This window comes from Mauremys mutica, chromosome 17 (genome assembly GCF_020497125.1).
Source record: "Mauremys mutica isolate MM-2020 ecotype Southern chromosome 17, ASM2049712v1, whole genome shotgun sequence".
Taxonomy (NCBI): Eukaryota; Metazoa; Chordata; order Testudines; family Geoemydidae; genus Mauremys; species Mauremys mutica.
The window spans coordinates 23,954,320-23,975,515 of NC_059088.1; the positions used below are offsets into that span (position 1 = coordinate 23,954,320).

General features: G+C 40.6%; 1 protein-coding gene across 1 annotated transcript in view; it reads left to right on the forward strand.

The window, feature by feature from the left end:
• Window positions 1-21,196, forward strand: part of OTUD7B (OTU deubiquitinase 7B) — a 71,465-nt gene that overhangs the window by 23,706 nt on the left and 26,563 nt on the right. The window contains exons 2-4 of the mRNA XM_044991447.1: window positions 7,119-7,269; window positions 15,283-15,453; window positions 16,541-16,756. Coding sequence (XP_044847382.1) covers window positions 7,185-7,269; window positions 15,283-15,453; window positions 16,541-16,756 — 472 coding nt within the window. The 5' untranslated portion in view covers window positions 7,119-7,184. The remainder of the gene's footprint in view (window positions 1-7,118; window positions 7,270-15,282; window positions 15,454-16,540; window positions 16,757-21,196) is intronic.

Consider the following 21,196-nt stretch of genomic DNA (forward strand, 5'->3'; position numbering starts at 1 on the left):
TGCCACTGTGAACCCAGTGTAGACATGCCCTAAGACTGGTTTTCTTCAACTTTGCTCAAGCTGGTTGGGAACACATTTAAGTTAAACCAAACAAACTACACTTTTACCCAGTTTTTGTACTGGTACAAATATTTTACATAGGGATGTGAATTTTTTTTACCAAAATAGTTATACCAGCTCATCTAGTGTGGAAGCAGTTAGACTGGTTTAGCTTTATTCCTTTTCCTGTACAGGGGAAGCTATACTAGTAGAAGGCACTGCATCCATCTGGGGAGTGAAGGGGAGGTTATACTGCTTTAACCGTACAACTGTAGTTAACGATACCATTTCTGCATATAGACGAGCTTTTATACTGAAATGATCGTCAACACAGGAGTTTGCATTGGTTTACTCAAACCAATTTAATTAAACTAATGTACAGATAAGTGTTGTGATTAATTCTCCATCACTGGAATCTTTTAAATCAAGATTGGATTTTTTTAAGAAAGAGACGGTATCGTTCGAACAGGAATTATTTCAGGAATGTTTGACCTCCTGTATAACACAGGCTGTAGGACTAGAATAAATGACTCCAGTGGTTTCTTCTAGCCTTAGAATCTGTCTCTATATGTATAATTACTCTAAGACTTGGTCTAAACTGAAAAATATATCCGCATAGGTATGTTGGTGAGGGGTATGGAAGAAAAATACCGATGTAGCTCTGCAACAAAAGCCTCAGCAGACACAGCTATGTTGACGAAAGAGGGCTTCCGTTGACAGAGCTAACTTCATTTGGGAAGGCGGTGTTCCTATACTGCCAGAAACTCCTGTTGGTGTAGACTGCATCTGTGCTATGGGGTTGTGCCAACACATGGCCTCATAGGCCTCCATAGTGTAGACATACCCTCACTTTAAGGCCCATTTACCCTGCCGGAGTGATGTAAAGAAGCCTTGGAGTAAATGCCTTTGCCTTTAGGGAGGGATAGCTCAGTGGTTTGAGCATTGGCCTGCTAAACCCAGTGTTGTGAGTTCAATCCTTGAGGAGGCCACTTAGGGATCTGGGGCAAAAATTGGTCCTGCTAGTGAAGGCAGGGGGCTGGACTAGATGACCTTTCAAGGTCCCTTCCAGCTCTAGGAGATTGGTATATCTCCAATTATTACCTATGTGGAAGCCAGTTTTTCTTCGACACCTATTACCTTTAAGCTGCTAGAAAACTTGAGATGTCAACTGGAGAAGGAAAATAGGTTCCGTAAAGAACTTTGAGGGAGGATGTTTATGTTCAGCTGCTGCATTTAGTGTTGATTTTGAAGACATACTCCTATTACTGGCGGCAGAAACAAGAGGAAGCATTCCCCAGTCCCTTAATATTTACTGAGCTCCCTTCACTTATATGGCAGCACCATTTGGTCATCTTTCTGAAGTACTGAATATGTTTGTCTGGAGATCAAGGAAGCTGTATTCATCACTTTACTAGTACTATTCGTTTGTGTCCATAAGAGGATTTTTTTTGTGTTTTTGCCTATCCTGCATTTGACAGGAAGAAAAAACAAAGCCTCACTTATTTTTATTATTCCTATTGCAATGCAAGCTTATCCTTCTGGCCATTCAGAAGCTAACAAAAGCTTGGTTTTTTTTTTTTTTTTTTTTTTTTAAATGGTCTCGGCTGATGTAGCTCAGCATGCTAAAGAGGTCTGATGCTGTGTTTCCTGTGCTTTATTCTCAACTCTGTTACTGCATCTGAAATTTTCACTGCGTTGGAAATCTTGACAGGGATGAATTCTGGAGTTGATTAACCTTGAAAGACCTTTAAGTGCTGTGTGTGTGGCACTTCCATTGCTACTGTTGATACAAGAAATAAATGCATCTGAGCCCTGCTGCATTGATACAGTCCGGCGCAGCTGTTTCATTGTGAAAGGCACTTTGGTCCCATCCACAATACAAAAAGCTACTGTGTTGGGGGACCTAGTTACAGCGCCGCTTGGAGTTGTGGTTTAGGCCCTTGTCTAAATGCAACTTGCGCACTGGCTTAATTAAAGGTGTGTTGTTGTTGTTGTTTTTTTAAAATCCATTCAGTTAAATTGGTTCAAAAGGCTCTGTGGACTCTCCTAATAGGGTTTAAACCTGGTTTATGTGGGTTTAGCTTCTATTAGTACATTTATAGGTGCAAGCTAAACAGATCTAACCCGTTTTAGATCAATATGTGTCCACATAAAGGTTTGCCCTAGTGTCACTGAATCAGTTTTCAATCTGATTTTAAACTGGTGCGGTTTGTCTGTATGCCAGTCCCTAAATGAGGTTGACCTGTATAGTAAGTAGGTGTACGGTGTAGTAGTAACTAGGTACCCCCAAGATGTCTGCTTTCTCTAGCATAAGTAGAATAAACTAAGTATCCATTGTAAAAGGCAAGGAAAGACAAGAAAATGGTGGTGTCCCATAATAGCTTGTTAAGAGTAACAACTTTTTTAGGTGTAAAAAATGAGGAGTACTTGTGGCACCTTAGACTAACAAATTTATTTGGGCATATAATATATATATAGAGAGAGAGAGAGAGAGAGAGGGAGAGATATACCCATCTTCTAGAACTGGAAGGGACCTTGAAAGGTCATCAAGTCCAGCCCTCTGCCTTCAGTAGCAGGACCAAGTACTGATTTTTGCCCCAGATCCCTAAGTGGCCCCCTCAAGGATTGAACTCACAGCCCTAGGTTTAGCAGGGCAATGCTCAAACCACTGAGCTATCCCTTCCCCCACTGCTCAGTTTTCCACTGCATGCATCTGATGAAGTGGGTTTTTTAGCCCATGAAAGCTTATGCCCAAATAAATTTGTTAGTCTCTAACGTACCACAAGTACTCCTCATTCGTTTTACTGATACAGACTAACACGGCCACCAATGAAACCTTTTTTTAGGTGTGAATGTGTTGGCTGTAGGAAAGCTTTCAACAGTTCCGTTTAATCTGAGTGTGTGGGTAAATGTTGTGACTTGTCAGTAATTCCTCCTCTTATATTTTGTGTGTGTTAGAGGTGGTAGCACTATCTCTCAATGAGTGAATGAGACTGAGACTGATCTCTGCATGCAGTGTTGTAACCATGTTGGTCCCAGGATATTTAAGAGACAATGTGAGTAAGGAAATATCTTTTGTTGTACCAAATTCTGTTGGTGTGAGAGAGAGACTTCAGAGTTTACACAGTGCTAGAAACAATCGCTTAGGAATTAGTGAGGAACTTGAGGTGGTAGAGGCTAACCTCTGTTGTGACTGTCTGGTTTAACTTCAGTGTTGGCTCACTTTAAACAGAAGTGATGGTATCCCATCTCACTCACGGCAAATTTGGGTTCAGAAAGTGAATTATGATAATATTTGGGATATAGCCAAATCTGAAGCCAGTGATAAAACAAGTCTCAGATACTGATTTATCTGAAGCTTTTCTGATCCTATTTACAGTGTTAGTGGTATGAATCTAACAGAGAAACACTAATGGGGGTGGAGGGGAGAGATTGGGTCATTTATTTCCAAAAGGTGGGCCTTGGTTTTTAAAAAACACATGATGGAAAATAACTTAATCTTGAATTTAAAAAAAGACAAAAATAGTGAGATGTTTATTTGCGTTTAACCCACTTCACTGTTTTGGTTGTGGTCAGTACTTCAGCATTGTGCTAATGTGTGTCTTGAAAGTGAAACTGACTGAACTAACTTTTATTATGGAGGATGAATGCAGTTGCAAAGTAAAACTGAATACATAGTGAAAAGTACATTTAAAATAAAAAAGGACACTTAGACTTTCTGTTTAAAACCTGTTTTGTTTTGCAGTGAAAAGTGTTAGGTAAACTGGATTTTGAAGGGAAGAGATTAAAACAAAACGTTTCCTGTGAAGCATCTTTGATTCTGTGGATGAGCTTCCAGGGAGCACAGAAAGGACTTAGCGTCTACTAGTGCATCCTGCAAGCAATGTAAATGTTGTGTATGTTAAAACCAGTCCTAACACTTTTTTGCATTAGTGTTTGTTGCTTTTACAGCAAGCAGGAAACCCAACTCATGGGTTACATTCCTCAGTTGAGCTAATCTTATTTATAATCTGCTTTAGAGCATGTGTAGATGAGGAGGTGGTAGTTCTTCTGTTTTAAGACACTGGCTGGGAATTCGGAGATTCTAGATCTGCTGCAAGCTTCCCGTGTCACCTTGAATCAACCACCAAATCTCTGTGCTTTGGTTGTCTGTTAAATTGGGGGCTGGGAAAGAAGGAGGTGAGGTAGTTCTCTGCCTCACAGGAGGTGTCGAGGATGAATATATTTACACTTGTGAAGCAGTCAGATAATTTTGCAGTTAAAGAAATAAGATTAATGACTGGAAGTTGAAGCTAGTCAAATTCAAATCCGAGTGTGCATTTCTAATTGTAAGGGTAGTTAACTGTTGAAACATCACTTGACATCTTTAAGAAAGACATCCAAGCTTGATTTAGTGATGTGCTGTAGTTCAGCTACCAGTCATTGGACTGGATGTAGGAATTACTGAGTGAAATTCAATGGCCTGTGCTAAACAGGATGTCAGACTAGTTGACTACAGCAGTCCCTTCTGACCTTAATCTCTGTATGAGCTATTGCTTTTATGGCCAGCATGTGTGCTTGTTCTTCAGTTCTTTGAGGTATTTGTTGTAAAAATATTGGGCATTGGTGTGGTGAGTAGAAAGCACACTCTTATCCTAAACAGAGTTTCGAGGTCTTGGTCTAGTTTGGTCTGGATTATGAGATCGTGACCTCTAGTCTGCATGGTGCAGCTCCAGCTTTCCCTCCCTGTAGCCGTAGTGATGGTGAAACCGCAAGTAGATGTTACATAAAAACACACAACCCAAAAACTAATGAGGGTGTGGATGTTTCTTCATTTGAACCCTGGCAATTAGTCTGCTTAAAGTTCATTACTGTGTCTTCGGAACTGAAGTTTTCCGTCTGCTTCGCTTCTGAGATATTGACGTTCGTTTGCATGAGGGAGTTTTCTAAGCAACTGTAAATGCTCTGGGTGAATGGGTGTAGGCTGTTTTTGCTGCTTTTTTTCTACATTTCAAAGGTCAGTGCTTTGCTATGTAACTTTTTTTAAAATTGCTGAAACCATCAAAAGGAAATATGAGATTATCTTTGGTTCCAGCAATACACAAGCTCTCATCTAAAAGCTGTGTAAACACGGAATATAGCATCTGTCAGAGGTTAGGTGGCATGTAAAGGATATGAGTGTGTGACCCAGAGCTAGAACGTAGAGACGTTTCTATACCTGATTATCATAACCAAAGCAAGGGTCCCCACATATTGCCAGCAAAAAAAATTGCTTTATACTTGCATATGCTAATATTTTTATAGCCTACAAATGAGGACAGTCCAGAAATTGCACAAGTGGTGATAAATATTGTGGTTTTTCTGTGTGTGAAGTTAATCCATGTGTAATTAGCAAACACACAATTACATTAAGATAACAAAAAAGACAGAAAATTCAAAGTTAATGCTTGCTTGTTTGCTTACTTTAGTTAGTTTGAGATCTTCATGCCATTTTGCAGTTCTCATCTTTCATAGGCCTAGAAACTTTTGACATTTGGTAGGGTAAATGGGTTAGTCTGTCTTGGTAGAGTAGTGGAAATATCTTATCTTAATCAATCTTACACGCACTTTTCCTCCGCTCTGATTTGTATGCCAAGTTTCAGTTTAGAATGAAATTTTCAAACTGTTTCTATTCCCCGAAAATAGAGGTTTGAAACTAGCCCCTTAGCTACAGTGCTGCTTAATCTCTCCAGGATATTTGCTTGGTCCAAACTTCTGTGGATGCATACTTTGATTTTTACCTAGAGGAACATAGCAAATCTGGAGTTGTATGTATAAGTAGGAGCACATACCTTACATGTGACTTTTCAAATCTTTGGAACTGCTTACATTTAAATTACATAAATCTTGCGTCTGGACTTAAATTTTTAGGATTGGCTTGTTTGTTTGATTCATAGGAAGAGATTTAGCCATTGGATGGATCTTTTTTTGGTATACCTCTTTCCAGAGGCCTTTTACTGAGGAGGGTAGTGACTATAGGCAGAAAGAGGTCTTGCACGGAAAATTGCAAAGGCTGCTAAGCTGATTCATATTTCCACCAAGCCTGAAGTACATCATTGTTGTCTTTACAAGGTGGACTTGGAGGGTTTTGTAACTGAAAAATGTGAATGGAAAGTTTTGCAAATAAAGCTGTTCACTGTCTATTTCAAAGCTTTATTAATGGTTTGTTTTTTTAAAGCAAGTGCATGCTGAAATGGTTTCGGCCTAGTACAAAGTTTGATTGGTAAACTATTCTAGTCCAAAGGAAGGATAATTTTTTAGCCTGAAAAGTAGTTTGTTTTGTACAGACTGCATCTAGTAATGAAAATCGGTTTGTTGTAATTTGTTTTCTTGTGAATTACAAACATGCTTTGAAGAGGAATGTCTCTAGATGAGAGGTCAAGGATGAACTGCTCTCAGTACAGATATCGAGATAAGAAAACCTTTCTGCAAATTCTCTAGATAAACTAATTTATTTTGCTAACTACTTGTCTACTGTTTTGAAATAAAAGTCCTACTGACTAAAGGAATGGCTGTTCTTAAGTGAGTCAGCTTTTATATTCCTTTAGTTAGTAAAGCCACATATCTGTACACTGAATATTCTTTGCCACTCTGTTTCTGGTTTTGGATAACATCTAATTTAGGTTTAGTTAAAAAGTTCTGGTCTCACAAGCCATTATGGTTCCTGTCTCCTTCCTTAGAGGTTTTTAAGGTCAGGCTTGACAAAGCCCTGGCTGGGATGATTTAGTTGGGTTTGGTCCTGCTTTGAGCAGGGGGTTGGACTAGATACCTCCTGAGGTCCCTTCCAACCCTGAGATTCTATGATTCTGTCACATAATTTAGGTGTATTGAAACAATTAGGGTGGTGTTCCAGGAAACAGGAATAGCAACATAATTCATATTCGCTATCAATTAGTGAACAGTCAGGCAAGCAGCCACCTCTAATCCTGAAACAAAATGAGTTTTTAAAAGATGAGAATGAACCATCTGCTATTGGATACTTCCCAGTTTGCTCATAGCCTGCATTGCCAGGCTAATTATTTTATACTTTGTAACATGAGCTGTGTACATTTCATTCTTAGATTGAAGACTAAGCTTTGATCTATGTCCCAGCTGTTTCCAACTGCCTGCAAGGAATTCATGATCACATGACCCTGGATATGGATGTCGTCTTGTCGGATTTTGTTCGCTCAACGGGGGCGGAGCCAGGACTGGCCAGAGACCTACTTGAAGGTAAAGAGTGAGTGATGGGGTAGGAATAGTTAATTCTTCAGTAGGTTTTGTATTGGTACAAATGATAGAAAAAAGGAGCCGAGAGGGGCAGGTTGGCTGTCAGTGGGGGTAGTACTACACATATTAAGATTACCTTTGTAGTACAGTTAGTGAAATCTTGGCTTGATCTCATGTTCCATGTCACTACGGTAACGGACCTCAAATGATTGCTGGGGTAGAATGCATAAAACAAAAGTATAGTGTTGGAATATGCCTTTTTGTTCATGCATGGTGCACACCATAAGCAACCATCTAAAGGGCTAAAAAAAATCGGTTTGATCAGAGGTGTTTTCTAAAGCTTGAACAAATTGTACTGGGAAAAGAGCCTTTCGTGTAGTTTCAGTGTACTCTACCATATGGCTGTTTCAGACTTTTGTGAGTGATCGTGTTGTGAAGGTGTGAATTTCACTTGTGCCTTTTTTGCCTCTGAACTACTCACTTGCAAACGTTAGCAGAAAAGTTCTGCTATTACTCTGTTACTTTGCCCTAACCTTGATCTTGGATTAAGGCTTTATACAAATGCAGTAAATTTGTCTCATCTCTCAGATTAGTAATCGTCCATGCATTTAGTACTCGGACAGCTTTTCATCCTAAAAATTACAGCTTCCAAAAATGTATACAACCGTGGGGATGTGTTGTGCTTTTAGACATACAGATCCCAAAGCAAATACAATCTGAATTGTAAAATCTAGTTCGGAACAGCTATTTCTCATTAAATTAATTCTACATTTCTTATCAGTGTATGAATATTAGCTCTTGCCTATGTAGCAGTTCTGATAACATGCAATTTTTGTGGTTTTTTTCCATAGAAGCATAGTGTAGGTCAGTGGTTCTTAACCAGGGGTACACAAACCCCTGTAGGTACACAGAAGGCTTCCAGGGGTACGTAAACTCATCTAGAGCTTTGCCTAGTTTTACAACAGACTACATAAAAAGCACTAGCAAAGTTAGTACAAACTAAAATTTCATACAAACAATGACTTATCACAGTATTTATGTTCCAGTAGATTTATTTTATAATTATATGGTACAAATGAGAAAGTCAGCAATTTTTTAGTAATAATGGGCTGGGACACTTTTTTTGGTATGTTTTGTCTGATTTTTGTAAGCAAGTAGTTTTTAAGAGGTGAAACTTGGGGTACAAAAGACAAATCAGACTCCTGAAAGGGATACAGTAGTCTGGAAAGGCTGAGAGCCGCTGGTGTAGGTTAATCGTCTATCTTTGTTATGAACAGAACTGTGTGTATCATTTTAGCTGTTTAAAATGACATCACACTTCAGTCCAGTCTCCTGTCTAATATTTATAAACACTTTCAACCTAGTAGCAGAGTATTGAGGGGGAAAATGAGCAAGTCTTCTCCCAACCACTGTCCATCTTAACTATAGATGTTTTAAAAATGCCAGTTTCGGGTAGGTAGTACTTCAGTGTGGGTTTTTTAAAGTTATAATCAAGTTACGATGCTAGGATGCATCTGCTTTTTGTTCTTTAATGGGACATGTTGTCAGTTTACTACTAGTGCTAACATGTAGCCCACTTAGAGAACATCTACACCCAACTTGCACTAGTGTCTCTGCGGTTACTACCACTTTGGAGCTACAGCAGTAATGATATACAGGCCCTAAAGTTGTCAGTGTAGATGCAAATTGCTTCACCTCTTAGCTCCCATTTTCCCCCTTGATTATTCATATAGAGAGAGCTTTTGCTGTTCAAATTACTTTGGGTGATGGGCAAAGTTCCCATTTACTTTACTGGAGCCAGGATTTCACTTTGTGTTTACAGATGGTAATATTGTCTGGAAGGAAGTCTGTCGAGTGTGGGTTTTGTGGTGTGTTTATATGTCTTCTGGTTTCTAATTTAAGTTACTGTTTCATTTAAGGATTTTGAATGTTGTCTTTCAGGGGAAATATTTGAGCTTGGGATGGAGAGGTATTTTATGATTTTTTTTTCTCTCCCACTCCAATACTTATGTGGTTATTTATTTTGACAGCTGTAATCTTAATTAATTTTCATAATACACTAGCAGAACAACTGCAGTCTTCTGGTTTTTTTTATTTGCATTATCATAGTGCCTAGGAGCCTCAGACATGGCCCAGGATCAGTGGTGCTAGGCACTGTATGAACACAGAACAAAAATAGTCCCTGAGTTTACAATCTAAGTATAAGATGAGATAACAGAGGGGTAGAGAGAGACCAGCAGGGAAGCAATATGACCATGTGGGTCAGCATTGTAGACTGTGGTTTCAGCACACAATCCATCTAAATGTTGTCCAGTCTTTCTGTCAGCATGGCAGCAAAGGAGAGTTTTGAGATGAGTTTTTGAAGGAAAATGAGTTTGTTCTGTGGATGTTTGAGGCACTCCTTCCAAGTGTGGGGAGTAGCATGGAAGAAAGCATGAGGTTGCCTGTTTGAATATTTAACAAGCGAGTGATGGAGGCTGATGACAGATAGAAGTTGACTCTTTGATACTGAATGAGAGAGATGTAGGGTTGGGAATAGGCTGTGAAGGGCCTTGTAAGTGAAGACAGGTAGATTATGTTTGATATGATGGAGAAGAGGGAGCCAGTGGCGGGATGCAAAGAGAAAAATGACATAGTTAAAGCAGTGGGTAGGAAAATTATCCTTGCAGCAGCATTCTGAATGGACATGATGGGAACAAGATTGCATTTGTCAAGACCAGGGGAAAGGATGTTGCGTAATCGAGATGCGAGGTGATGAGAGTTGTAGCTGTGTGGATGAATAGGAAAGGTGATACCTTAGTGAGATGTTATGCAGTGTGTAGTCTGTTTAATACAAAACCTTATTTAATTGTATTTGCCAATCAGTGTTTGAGAGGTCGAGCAAGGCAGCTAGGCTGATTTTGGTGGGGATTCCTGTGGTTCTTCTGTGTTCTTCTGGAATAGAAATATTTTATAAAGTTAAATTATCCAAAACCTTGACAATTTAAGAAGGCTGAAAATATGCAGTATGGCCCCTTTTGTGTATAAAGAGCCATATGCTTGTGTCCACTATACGGAGCTGAACATATGAATTTCAAGCTGTCTGACTCTGATTACACATTATCCTGTATCTTAATTATTACCTTTCCTACACCCAGACACACAGCTACAGTTTTTATACCTGCTTTGTAGTTTGATTAGAATCTAACTTTACTAATGCTGTTAAGTGTAAATGGCTTTGCTTGGCAAGACCTGGTGTTAAGTTTCAGGTGTAAGGATTTCAATACAAAAATAAAGAATCTGGAAAACACGTCATTTGGCAAGATCATCCATGCTTAATGTTTTAAGTTCTTTTGTCTCCCAGTTAGTGTGCACTGTTAGATTTTCTTTTTGTGGCCTCCAGAAACAAAATATTCTGCAGAAATAGTTGACAGATCTCAGATGTCCGTGGTGAATTTCCTTTTTGTCTCCACTGAAGTTCTAACCTCTGGAATACCCTTTTATTTTCAGTCTGGTTATTCAGATGTCAATGCAGTCTGTGTGTGAAATTGGATTAATTCATGTTGCCATTTGCTTTCAGAAACCATATGGGTATGAGCTACTTAAACCACGCTCACTTTTCAATGAAAATTTTCTTTAGCCTCAACTTAAATAGTGCACTATCATTCACAGACATGTATATTAAGTTATAATAGAATATTTAAACAGTAGTGCCCAGTGGAGCACCCTTTTCTCCAAAATAACTGCATGCAAAATTTAGTTTCTACAATATTTATTTACATGTCTATCAAAATTACTTTATGCAGTGTTGTTGTAGCTGTCTCGGGCCCAGGATATTAGAGGCAAGGTGTGTGAGGTAATATCTTTTATTAAATTGGTCTAATAAAAGATATTACATCACTCATCTTCTCTCTAAATTACTTTACTAATGTGTTATAGTAAGAGTTTATTTATATAAATATCTGATATTAGTGGTGGTTTAAAAATGGCAGTGTTGTGGGGGGGTTAAATCTAAGACTTTATTGCTAATCTAGGGACAGCTACAGTCTGAAAGACTAGTGGCATGACTGTCTCTTCCAAATAGTCTGGGAGTTTGTAGGACACCCTGAAGATAATATAAAATATCATAACCAGAGTTTTTCTTGGCTTCCTTATCTGGCTCCTTCCCATCCTTGTCTAGTTCAATATTTTATGCATAAGATAAAATGTACTTTTTCAATAATAAAACTTGTCTGGAGTAGAGCTGTGTAAATCTACTTATACTGAGCAAGCAGTTCATTGTACTGTATAATGCTGATGACCTGAAGGAGCTGTAATGTTTTTTGTATAGGATCTATTAAGTTAGCATATCTGCTCTCATCAGTTTGTATGGTAGTGATGTATTACATATGTGAAGTTTCTTACAATTGTGAGCATATGGAATACAGGGTTGGTGTAAATTTTTGTCTCAGATTTTTTCAGTATATTTGGCCAACTTTTTAGTTCTTGAACTACTAATTTAAAGTAAAACACGAGCAGTTGATCTGGGGATGGCTAACAGGCACTTGTGTAGCTGAACTAAGTTTTATCAGTTCTCATGCAGGCTTTTATTTAGAAAGGAGAAATGCAGTTTGTAGCAGCAGAATATAAAATTGTTCATGCAGTATACCTCTACCCCGATATACCGCTGTCCTTGAGAGCCAAAACATCTTACCGCGTTATAGGTGAAACCGCGTTATATCGAACTTGCTTTGATCCACCGGAGTGCGTAGTCCTGCCCCCCTGGAGCACTGCTTTACCGTGTTATATCTGAATTTGTGTTATATCGGGTCACGTTATATCGGGGTAGAGGTGTGGTAGGTAACAGAATTATTGTAGTAACAGAAATGAGCACACTTATCTCCTCCAGGTTAAATTCTAAATGTTGCTTTTTAAAACTTAGTAATTATTTCCTAAAACTTGGAATGGCTCAATATAGAAGAATGCTATTAATCCAATTTAATTGCTGCTAACTGCAGATGAGGCTTTGGGCAGAAACACCATGACTCTTTCTTTTCATAACAGTTTCAGGGGGTATCAGTCTGATTCAGACAGAAAATTTGAACCATTATTTCAGGCAGTCTCAGTGATTTAAGGATAACTGGCTGTTTTTTGTAAGAGGATACTCTACAATAAACAATCTAGTGGTTGCTGGTCTTAGCTTTTAAGCTGTTTAGTGTTGATCTATAAAATCCTTTATAGTCTTTGTTTATATGTATATCAAACTTCCTCTCCTTGTATTTTAACCTAGCAGCTATCGTTGGCCGGAAGACTTGAGTTGACAGTACCTACATATTTGTTTGTAGTGTTGTAGCTGTGTTGGTCCAAGGATATTAGAGAGAAAGTAGGTGAGGTAATTTATTAGACCAACTTCTGTTGGCGGAAGGGACAAGCTTTGAACGTTACAGAGCTCTTTTTCAGGTGTGGGGATGATAACCAGAGTATCCAAGCTAAATATGAAATGGGACAGATTTTTTTTTTTTAAGTGATCTCCTTCATGTGTGAATCCCCTTATGCTTAATCTATCCCAACTTGTATTTAGCTTGGTCACTCTGGTTACCTTCCCCAGATATGAAGAGCTCTGTGATGCTTGAAAGCTTGTTCTTTCCACCAGCAGAAGTTGGTCCAATAGCAGATATTACCCTCACCTACCTTGTCGGTCTCAGTCCCCACAGACGTATGTCTGTGGACAGGGCCCTTTACTCTGCCTTTCTCCTTAAGGGCTTGTCTACACTACCGTGCAGGGTTGATCTAAGACACGCAACTTCAGCTACATGAATAGTGTAGCTGAAGTTGACGTACTTAGATCTACTTACTGCAGTGTCTTCGCTGCGGTAAATCGACCGCTGACACTCTCCCATCGACTCCGCTTGCGCTTCTCGTTCTGGTGGAATACCGGAGTCGACAGGAGAGCGCTTTGCCATTGATTTATCACGTCTAGACTAGACGCAATAAATCGACCCCCCGCTGGATCGATCACTGCCCGTCAATCCGGTAGTGTAGACAAGCCCTAAGTCTGACAGAGCTAGAGTTTCATCTTCAGGGCATGAGTGTAAGGCCTTATTTAAAGGTGCTGAGTTCCTGCAGCTTCTACTTGAAGCCAAAAACAAGCCCCTAGGCGCTCTCATATTTTGGGATTTTGTGCAGGGGAGTTACTTTGTGAGCTAATACTAGTTTAGCTGACTTCACAGTTTATTCACTTGTTTTAACTATAAAGGAAGTTTGACCAACAGCCGCATCTTATAACACAAATCTGGTGAAAATGTAGTTTGGGCAGCAGTTTCACTGAACAGCTGTATCTGTCTCCATCTTGCATTTAGAATAATGAAGTCATTCAATGCTGAGTCGACTTAAAAAATAAAATACACTAGATCTAGCTATTGATTTTGCTTTTAGGAAGCAGAACTTACTGTAAATCTGTGAAAAGAACAGGCGGCTACAGACTAACACGGCTGCTACTCTGAAACCTGTAAATCTGGGAATACTTAAGAATCCTCACAACTGGTACCCTATGGGATCCTTCCATATAAACTTAATGTCTTATTTGTGAAAATGGGGGGGCATTTGGTGAATTGTTTGGCTAATATAGAAATTCAGAAGTTGTAATAATAGTTAAGTATTCACAGATGTGTATTGCTTCAAAAGCTCAGAAGTTTGAGCAATGTAACAGTAGAAATTGTTGGGTTTGTATGTTTGCCAGTGAGGCAGATTTTGACTTGTGATTGCAAATTAAGTTTTGATTTAATGGGTCAGTAAATTCCTGATGCTAGTTCTTTTTAAATAAAAAGCTTGACTCAAAAAAGTGATCATTTACCAAGCAGATTGCTGTGCAGAGTCAGTCACTAAACATTATCAATTAAATTTCTCAGAAGAAGTTAAACACTTCAGAAGCATATTTGCCTTAGGAAATTAGATATTGTGAAACTTGCTTTGATTTGGCTTATAATGGGTCATGGACAATCAGCAGTTGAACTATTTTCCTTTTAATGAATGTACTGCATGTGTTGGCTTTGTTTTAAAGCAGTAAATGAACAATGTATTAAGATTCTAGAGAGGTTAATAAATCCTCAGTATTGCAGGTTCAACATACATAATAACCCACTTGGTGGCATCTGTTTTTTCTATATCTAAAATTACAATTGTTTCTAAAAGGTCAATTTATTGCATACTGAAAGATTTACATGGTTTAATTTTATATTGATGATAAATCTTATCTGTAATCCTTTCAGATTGGTGTATAGTATTAAAATGAAGAGGACTTTAAGGATGCAGTCAATCCCACTGAATTTGCTATTGAGCTACATTGTTTCTCATTCAGTTAGTAGTGCATCTGATTTTTCTATATTCCAGCTAACTAGTGTGGCTGGCAACTCTTCATGCTTTCATACTTTGGTTTTATCTCTTATTGGGAGAAATCTCTCCTATCCCTGAATGATCAGAACCTTAAATTCCAAATAAATTGTGAACTTTTAAAAGAACTGAATTTGACCATGCATGACTATTTGAGCCTAGTGTTGCCCTGCACTGATGTGGATGATGAATGGAAAGCTGTGTGCTGTTAGCTTTATTGGAGAGCAATTGGTGCTTACATTGTAATAAATTTCTTAAATACAGTAGAAGAGGCTTACAAAACAATATTGAGTCTGACCTCAATCAGCTGACCAACTGGTCTGCATAGGAAGTGCTTGGTGAATGTGAAGGAAGTTTGAAGATCAGTGCAGCTTTACAGACACAATAGGGATCTTTCAAAGTGTGAAATTGATGTAAATACAAAAAACTGTTAGAGGCTTTCCCCTGTTCCATCTTCTACTCCTAAGCATATACAATGAGTACTATTGAACTTTAGGCTTGCTGGCTGTTTCTGTCACATGGTCTTCATGGTTTATTTCCAGATTAGAATTCGTGTTTTGATAAGGTTGATAAATTGCATTTAAGGCATTCCTCTGGGGCGTATGTTTCAAAAGTGGTTTAACTCTTTTTCTCTGATACTGAGAGTTTGCATTATACTTTCCAAACTAGGTAAAAACTGGGATGTGAATGCAGCACTAAGTGACTTTGAACAGCTGAGGCAAGTGCATGCTGGGAACCTGCCGCATTCCTTCAACGAAGGGCGCAACTTTAAATCCTTGGAAAAAGAAGCTGCTCGACCAGTGCGGCCACCGCTCCAGCGGCAAGATGACATTATTCAAGGTAAAGCAATATTTCTAGATGGATTTTCGACTGGATCATATTTGTGCTCAGTCATGTGTCAAAGGAGAATTACGCCTTTTTAAAATATAGTGGGACAGATTCTATCCCCTGCTTTGGCAATATAGGGGATGGTATCTAGGTAGGGGAAAACTCCCCTGATGCAGACACACATTGTAGGGCCACTAGAAATGATCCTAAGGTACTCCTTACAAGCCTCAGCAGATTCAGGGCTGCATTGCTGTCCATAGACAGTCAAGGATGAGATACTGAAAGTCAGAATTTGAGCAAATAGGGGCCATTCCCACTTACGTCAGAGGCTGTTTCAGCACTTGTAGCTGCCCAGAATTCACAGATTGCAAAAGGTGGCATAAAGCCATGTTTGCCACCCACTTCCATTGGCTTTACCTTTTTGGAAGTGAAGCACAGAAACTGAGCCTACTCAGTCTTCAAGTGGTTGTTTGATAACAAGCTGTATGAGTGCCAAATCCAGAGCAGAGAGATGTTGCCTCTTTTTAATCTTCAAGCTGGAACCCCTTCTAGGTCTTTTAAAATAGTGCTGTTCCTTACCTGCCACTAGTCTAGGCTGCTGTGAACTGATAGTGAGGCTCCGTACAGTCCGGGCAGTTTGTGAGTGGTCTGAGAATCACTTCACTGAAGTTGCTTTGCACTTTTGTAGCACTTTCCATCTGAGGGTCTCAAAGCACTTTCATGAATTAAGCCTTAATTCCTGGTTGATGAAGGCTTTAACTTCAGTGTTGGATGTGGAAATTGAGGCATAGAGAAGTAAAATGACTTGTCCAGGGTCACATGCTGATGTAGGGGCAGAGATGGGACAGAGACAAGAGACCTGTGGTTTAACGAGTAGGTTATGGTCCTTCTCCACAACCCAGTTTTCTTTTCCTTCCTTCCCTTTTGGAATTAGAATTGCTCGTCAATTCCATATGCTAAAGCACTTCAGATTCTTGCCACAAAACTAAAACGCTAGTTGAAGACTACGTAAAATGCTTTTACTTCGAGGGAAAGTGGTCCAGGAAATACAAATAGGCCTTATCTTCACATCTGAATGTTTCTTCTCTTCTTGCTTCAGAGAAACGTCTCTCTCGGGGCATTTCCCATGCTAGCTCCACCATTGTCTCTTTGGCCCGCTCCCACGTCTCCAGCAATGGTAGCAGTGAACATCTGCTGGAGATGCCTATTTGCACTTTCCAGTTACCCGATCTCACCGTGTACACAGAGGAATTTCGCAGCTTCATTGAGCGAGATCTCATCGAGCAGTCTATGCTGATAGCGTTGGAACAGGCTGGTAAGTGTTACCCTGTTGTTTTTGTTCTTAACACTAATTTTGGTGCAGGGGTAGCAATTTGTGCCGGTGCCGACTGGAATGCTCTGGTTTACAAGCTTCTGGCTGTAAAGAATGGAACATGTTATAGGGATGATGCACTCCATATCTACGAAGGATAAAGTTGTTTGCTCCTCTCTCTAGTATGAAAACAAACCATAGAGTTAAGAGAGAGGGCCATAAACGGGCCTAAAGCTACTTTGTTTTTGTGTGTAGGCACTGTATGTATGTGATCTGTTCACGTTATTTCTAAATATTACTGTGACGGGGCTCCTACTGGTTGTCTTGGGGGTCAGCTCTGTAGGTTGGTACACCCATTCCCGGTGGTGTCTCACCCACCGTCACTTCTGCTCCCGGACCCATGTCACTCCAAAGTCTGCAGCATCTTATTCATGGCACAGCTCTCTGGTCATGGCACAGTCTGCTCTCTGCCCTTCCTGGGGGGCCAGTACTGCAGTCCAACTGTCCAGCCACCCTGTCATGGAGGAGGGGGGGGAAGAGAAACCTGGACCCACTCACTACTCCAGGTCCCGGCCCAGGGACCCTCTACATGGCAGCCACTTTGTGTCCCCTCCAACCTCGCAGTACATTTCCCTGGGCCATTTTCCTGCGGCCCCAGCACCTTCACCCTTACCTCAGGGCCTCAGCGTGCCAGTCTTAGCGGCCAGCCAGGAGCTCTCTCTAGCTTCCTCGGTCCCTGCTCTTCTCTGTCCAGGGTGCTGGCTCTCCTTCCTCTTGCTAGGAGCCTGATAGTCCCTCCTTGAGCTCCAGGGAGTTACTGACTCTGCTCTGCCCTGCAGCTCTTCTTATATGGGCCTGCCAGGCCCTGATTGGCTGCTCTGCACAGACCCCCCTCCTATTGGCTGCTTTTTGCACAGCATCCCTAGGGCTCATTAACTCCTTACAGGCCAGCGTGGGGTGGATGCCCCTTCACAATTACCCAGCAGTACTCCCTACTTCTCCCTCACCTAAGATTTCATTTCTTCTCTGTACTATTTCTTCAGTGATTGATGTGAGAAAGGAGGGAGAGGTTTCTACCCAATATATACAATAGCAGATCACAATTGATGCCTGTTAATACATTTTAAAATGCACGATTTGGAAAAAGATGCATGGTAACTACCTTAGTGCAGCAACCTGAAAACACACATGAAACTGATGCATAAGTAGTGCAAGTAGAGCTGCATGCTGAACTTCGGTTTTCCTGAGGAGGAAACCTCATAGGGCTTGTCTACACTACCGTGCGGGATCAATCTAAGATACACAACTTCAGCTACATGAATAGCGTAGCCCAAGTCGATGTACTTAGATTTACTTACTGCGGTGCCTTGACTGCAGTAGGTTGACAGCTGATGCTCTCCCGTTGACTCCTCTTGCACTTCTCGTTCTGGTGGAGTACTGGAGTCGACACGAGAGCGCTCAGTGGTCAATTTAGACTAGATGTGATAAATCGACACCCACCCGCCCCCAGCTGGCTCGATCACTGCTCGCTATTCCGGCGGGTAGTGTAGACATGCCCGTAGTGAGTGCAGATGTGTTTATTGTTTCAACACACTATCTCCCTATCACACTACTGATGAAAGGTTACAATGCAGTCTGCAAGTAAGATTTGGTTTGTGTATGAGGGGACGCACGTACATTACCAGGGCTTTCTAGAGGGGGGAAGCATGAAATGTATAAACCAACATGTATTGTATTTTATTATTATTTATTTGTATTATTAAAGCACCTAGGAGCCCTAGTTGTGGACCAGGACCCCATTGTGCTAGGCTCTGTACATATATACAACAAAGACAGTCCATGCCCTCAAGAGCTCACAATCTAAGATAATGAGAGACAACAGATGGATACAAATTGACAGGAGAGTATAAGGAAACAATGAGACGGTTTTGGTCAGCATGATAGACATTGATCTCCACACTCCAGCAGCCAGAAAATTTGTGTCAAATATAATCGCCACCAGCAGTGTAGGCATGTTTTATGTGTGCGCACAGGGTAGCTCCTACGTCTCAGTAGTGGATGCTTAATTCAGATACTGTACTGCTTTAATAAAAGCATTGGAGGTGGGGTGTGGGGAAACCCTGAATAAAGTAAGAGAGGGGACTAGTGAATTCTAGTGTTTTAGAAGCTTATTACAATCTGGGTGAATCAAGCTAATAAACTTGAGATTTCTTCAAAATCATCCTCTTTTTAAAAGGAGTCCTGGTCTGAGCAGAAGATTTGGAGATAGAACCAGATTAGAATTTAGACTAACACCCACTTGCTGTGTGAATTTTTTTTTTTAAATCTCTCTGCACTCTACCTCATCCTTTTTTTGCCTGCACCACCGATACACATTTTTAAATAAAAGACTTTTTCCTCAGTAGGTAACATAAAGTTTAAGGTAGGTCAAATTTTAGACCAAATCTGCTTGAGTGTCTCTGTAATAAATATTCTGAGGTTTTGGAAATTGACACTTGATACGGGTGATATTGTTACTTGTGGCTTTGCCATTCAGCAGTAGTGAAGTCGTTCTTTCTAATGAGAATAAATTTCATGTATCCTAGCCTGGGGTCATATCTAGATGGATATTAGATACACATTTTTCTTAATCTGGAATGTGTGACACACAAATGATTGAGAAGAATTTTGTTTCAAAATGTAACTGGGTGACTCAAATATATTTTATTCAAATGATTTTGCAGAACTTATGTACTCTGGAGCCCGTTACATATCTAGTGGTTAGACCAATGACCTGGGAGTGAGAACTCCTGGATTCTTTCCTGAATTACTATGGTTATAGGCAGTGGAAAGATTCCCATTGACTTCAATAGAGCTGGAGCAGACCCTTGACCGTAATAGGGTAATTCCTATCAGACTGGAGGGGTGATGATGGTGATGGACTGAATTAATAGATGTCTAGAAAGTGCTTTGAAGATGAAATGCAACTACATTCTGTATTTATTTAACTTAAATACCGTAGGCAAAATACCCTGTGTATGAAACAAAATTTTTAATGTTCCAAACTTAATTCAGAACATTTGAGTTTCATTCTCAGATTTTAAATTAATTCCTTCGTTATGAGTTTAGTGTGCAGTATCGTTAGTGGATGACATAAGCTTAAGGTCTAATTCTCAGTTACATAGAGGACCCTTTGCGCTGCTGGTTGTGTAAAAAGAGCAGTGTAACTGACAACCACTTTAAAGCTTCTTTACACTGCCAGAGTGGTGAAAACAGGCCGCCTTGTAACTGAGGCCTTGTCTAGACTTAAAACAATGCCGGGCTGTAGTGCTGCAGCGAAGACGCTACGAACGCTAATGGGAGGGGTTCTCCCGGTGGGGTAGGTCAGTGGTCCCAAACTTTTGAGGGTCATGGCCCCACTGACCCTGTCCTCGCCTTCCCACTCCACCAGGGCCGGGAGCGGCACCATTGCTTGGGGAGGGGACGGGGTGCGGACATAAGGGGATCATAGCTGGGGGAAGGTCTGGGGCCGGGAACGGAGCCGTCGCCAGGCTGTGGTGGGACCTGGCAGTTGGGCCCCCGGTTAGGGGCAGAACTGCTCCAAGGCTGGGGACAGGGACAGGCGTCGGGACGGAAATTGAGGCTGGGGGAGGGGCTGGGTGGTGCTCCCTCCCTGACCCCTTGGGGACTGGCCTGGGCTCGCTGTGTCCCCCTGTATTTTCCTCCATGCCCCCCTACAGGGCTGCACCCCACAGTTTGGCAACCATCTCCCTCAGAGGCAGCTAGGTCAACAGGAGAACTCGCCCATCGACTTAGCACTGTTGACACTAGGGGAGTTAGGTTGGTTTAACTGCGTTGTTCAGAGCGTGTGGATTTTCACACCCAGGAGCGATGTAGTTATACCGACCTAACTTCCTAGTGCAGAGGCCTGAGAACCAGACCTTTTAATATTCTTCTTTCTGAGCATCCTAAAGCACTTCATAGACGCTAATGGACTGAGTCTTACTACACATCTTGTAAGGATTTTCCTTCCTTTACAGCTAGAGGTGAAGTTATTTGCTCGAGATTGCATAGAAAACTGTGGAAAAGCTGGAAATAGGCTCCAGATCTTCTCTTCCAGACTTGTGCCTAAATCACATGACCGTCAGTCCTCCCTAGAGATCAGTTGAGCAATGCTGAGTAGCTTTTTAAAAAAGACCCACCGCATATTGGCAAGAGAACTTCTGCTTTCTTCTATTTATAAGTTATGGTAATACATCTGTGAATTGCCATCTGTAGGCAGACTATTAGAAATTGCTGTATGATGAGGTTAGGACTAAGCATGTCCTGTCATTGAATGCAATTTACCCTACTGATGAAGAGTAGCGAGTGAATGGCAAACAGATGCCTTATGCTCAGAATAGAAACCTCCCATTTGTTAACGGGTGATAAAAGAAATCAATACAGGACTTCCACTGGCCTTAA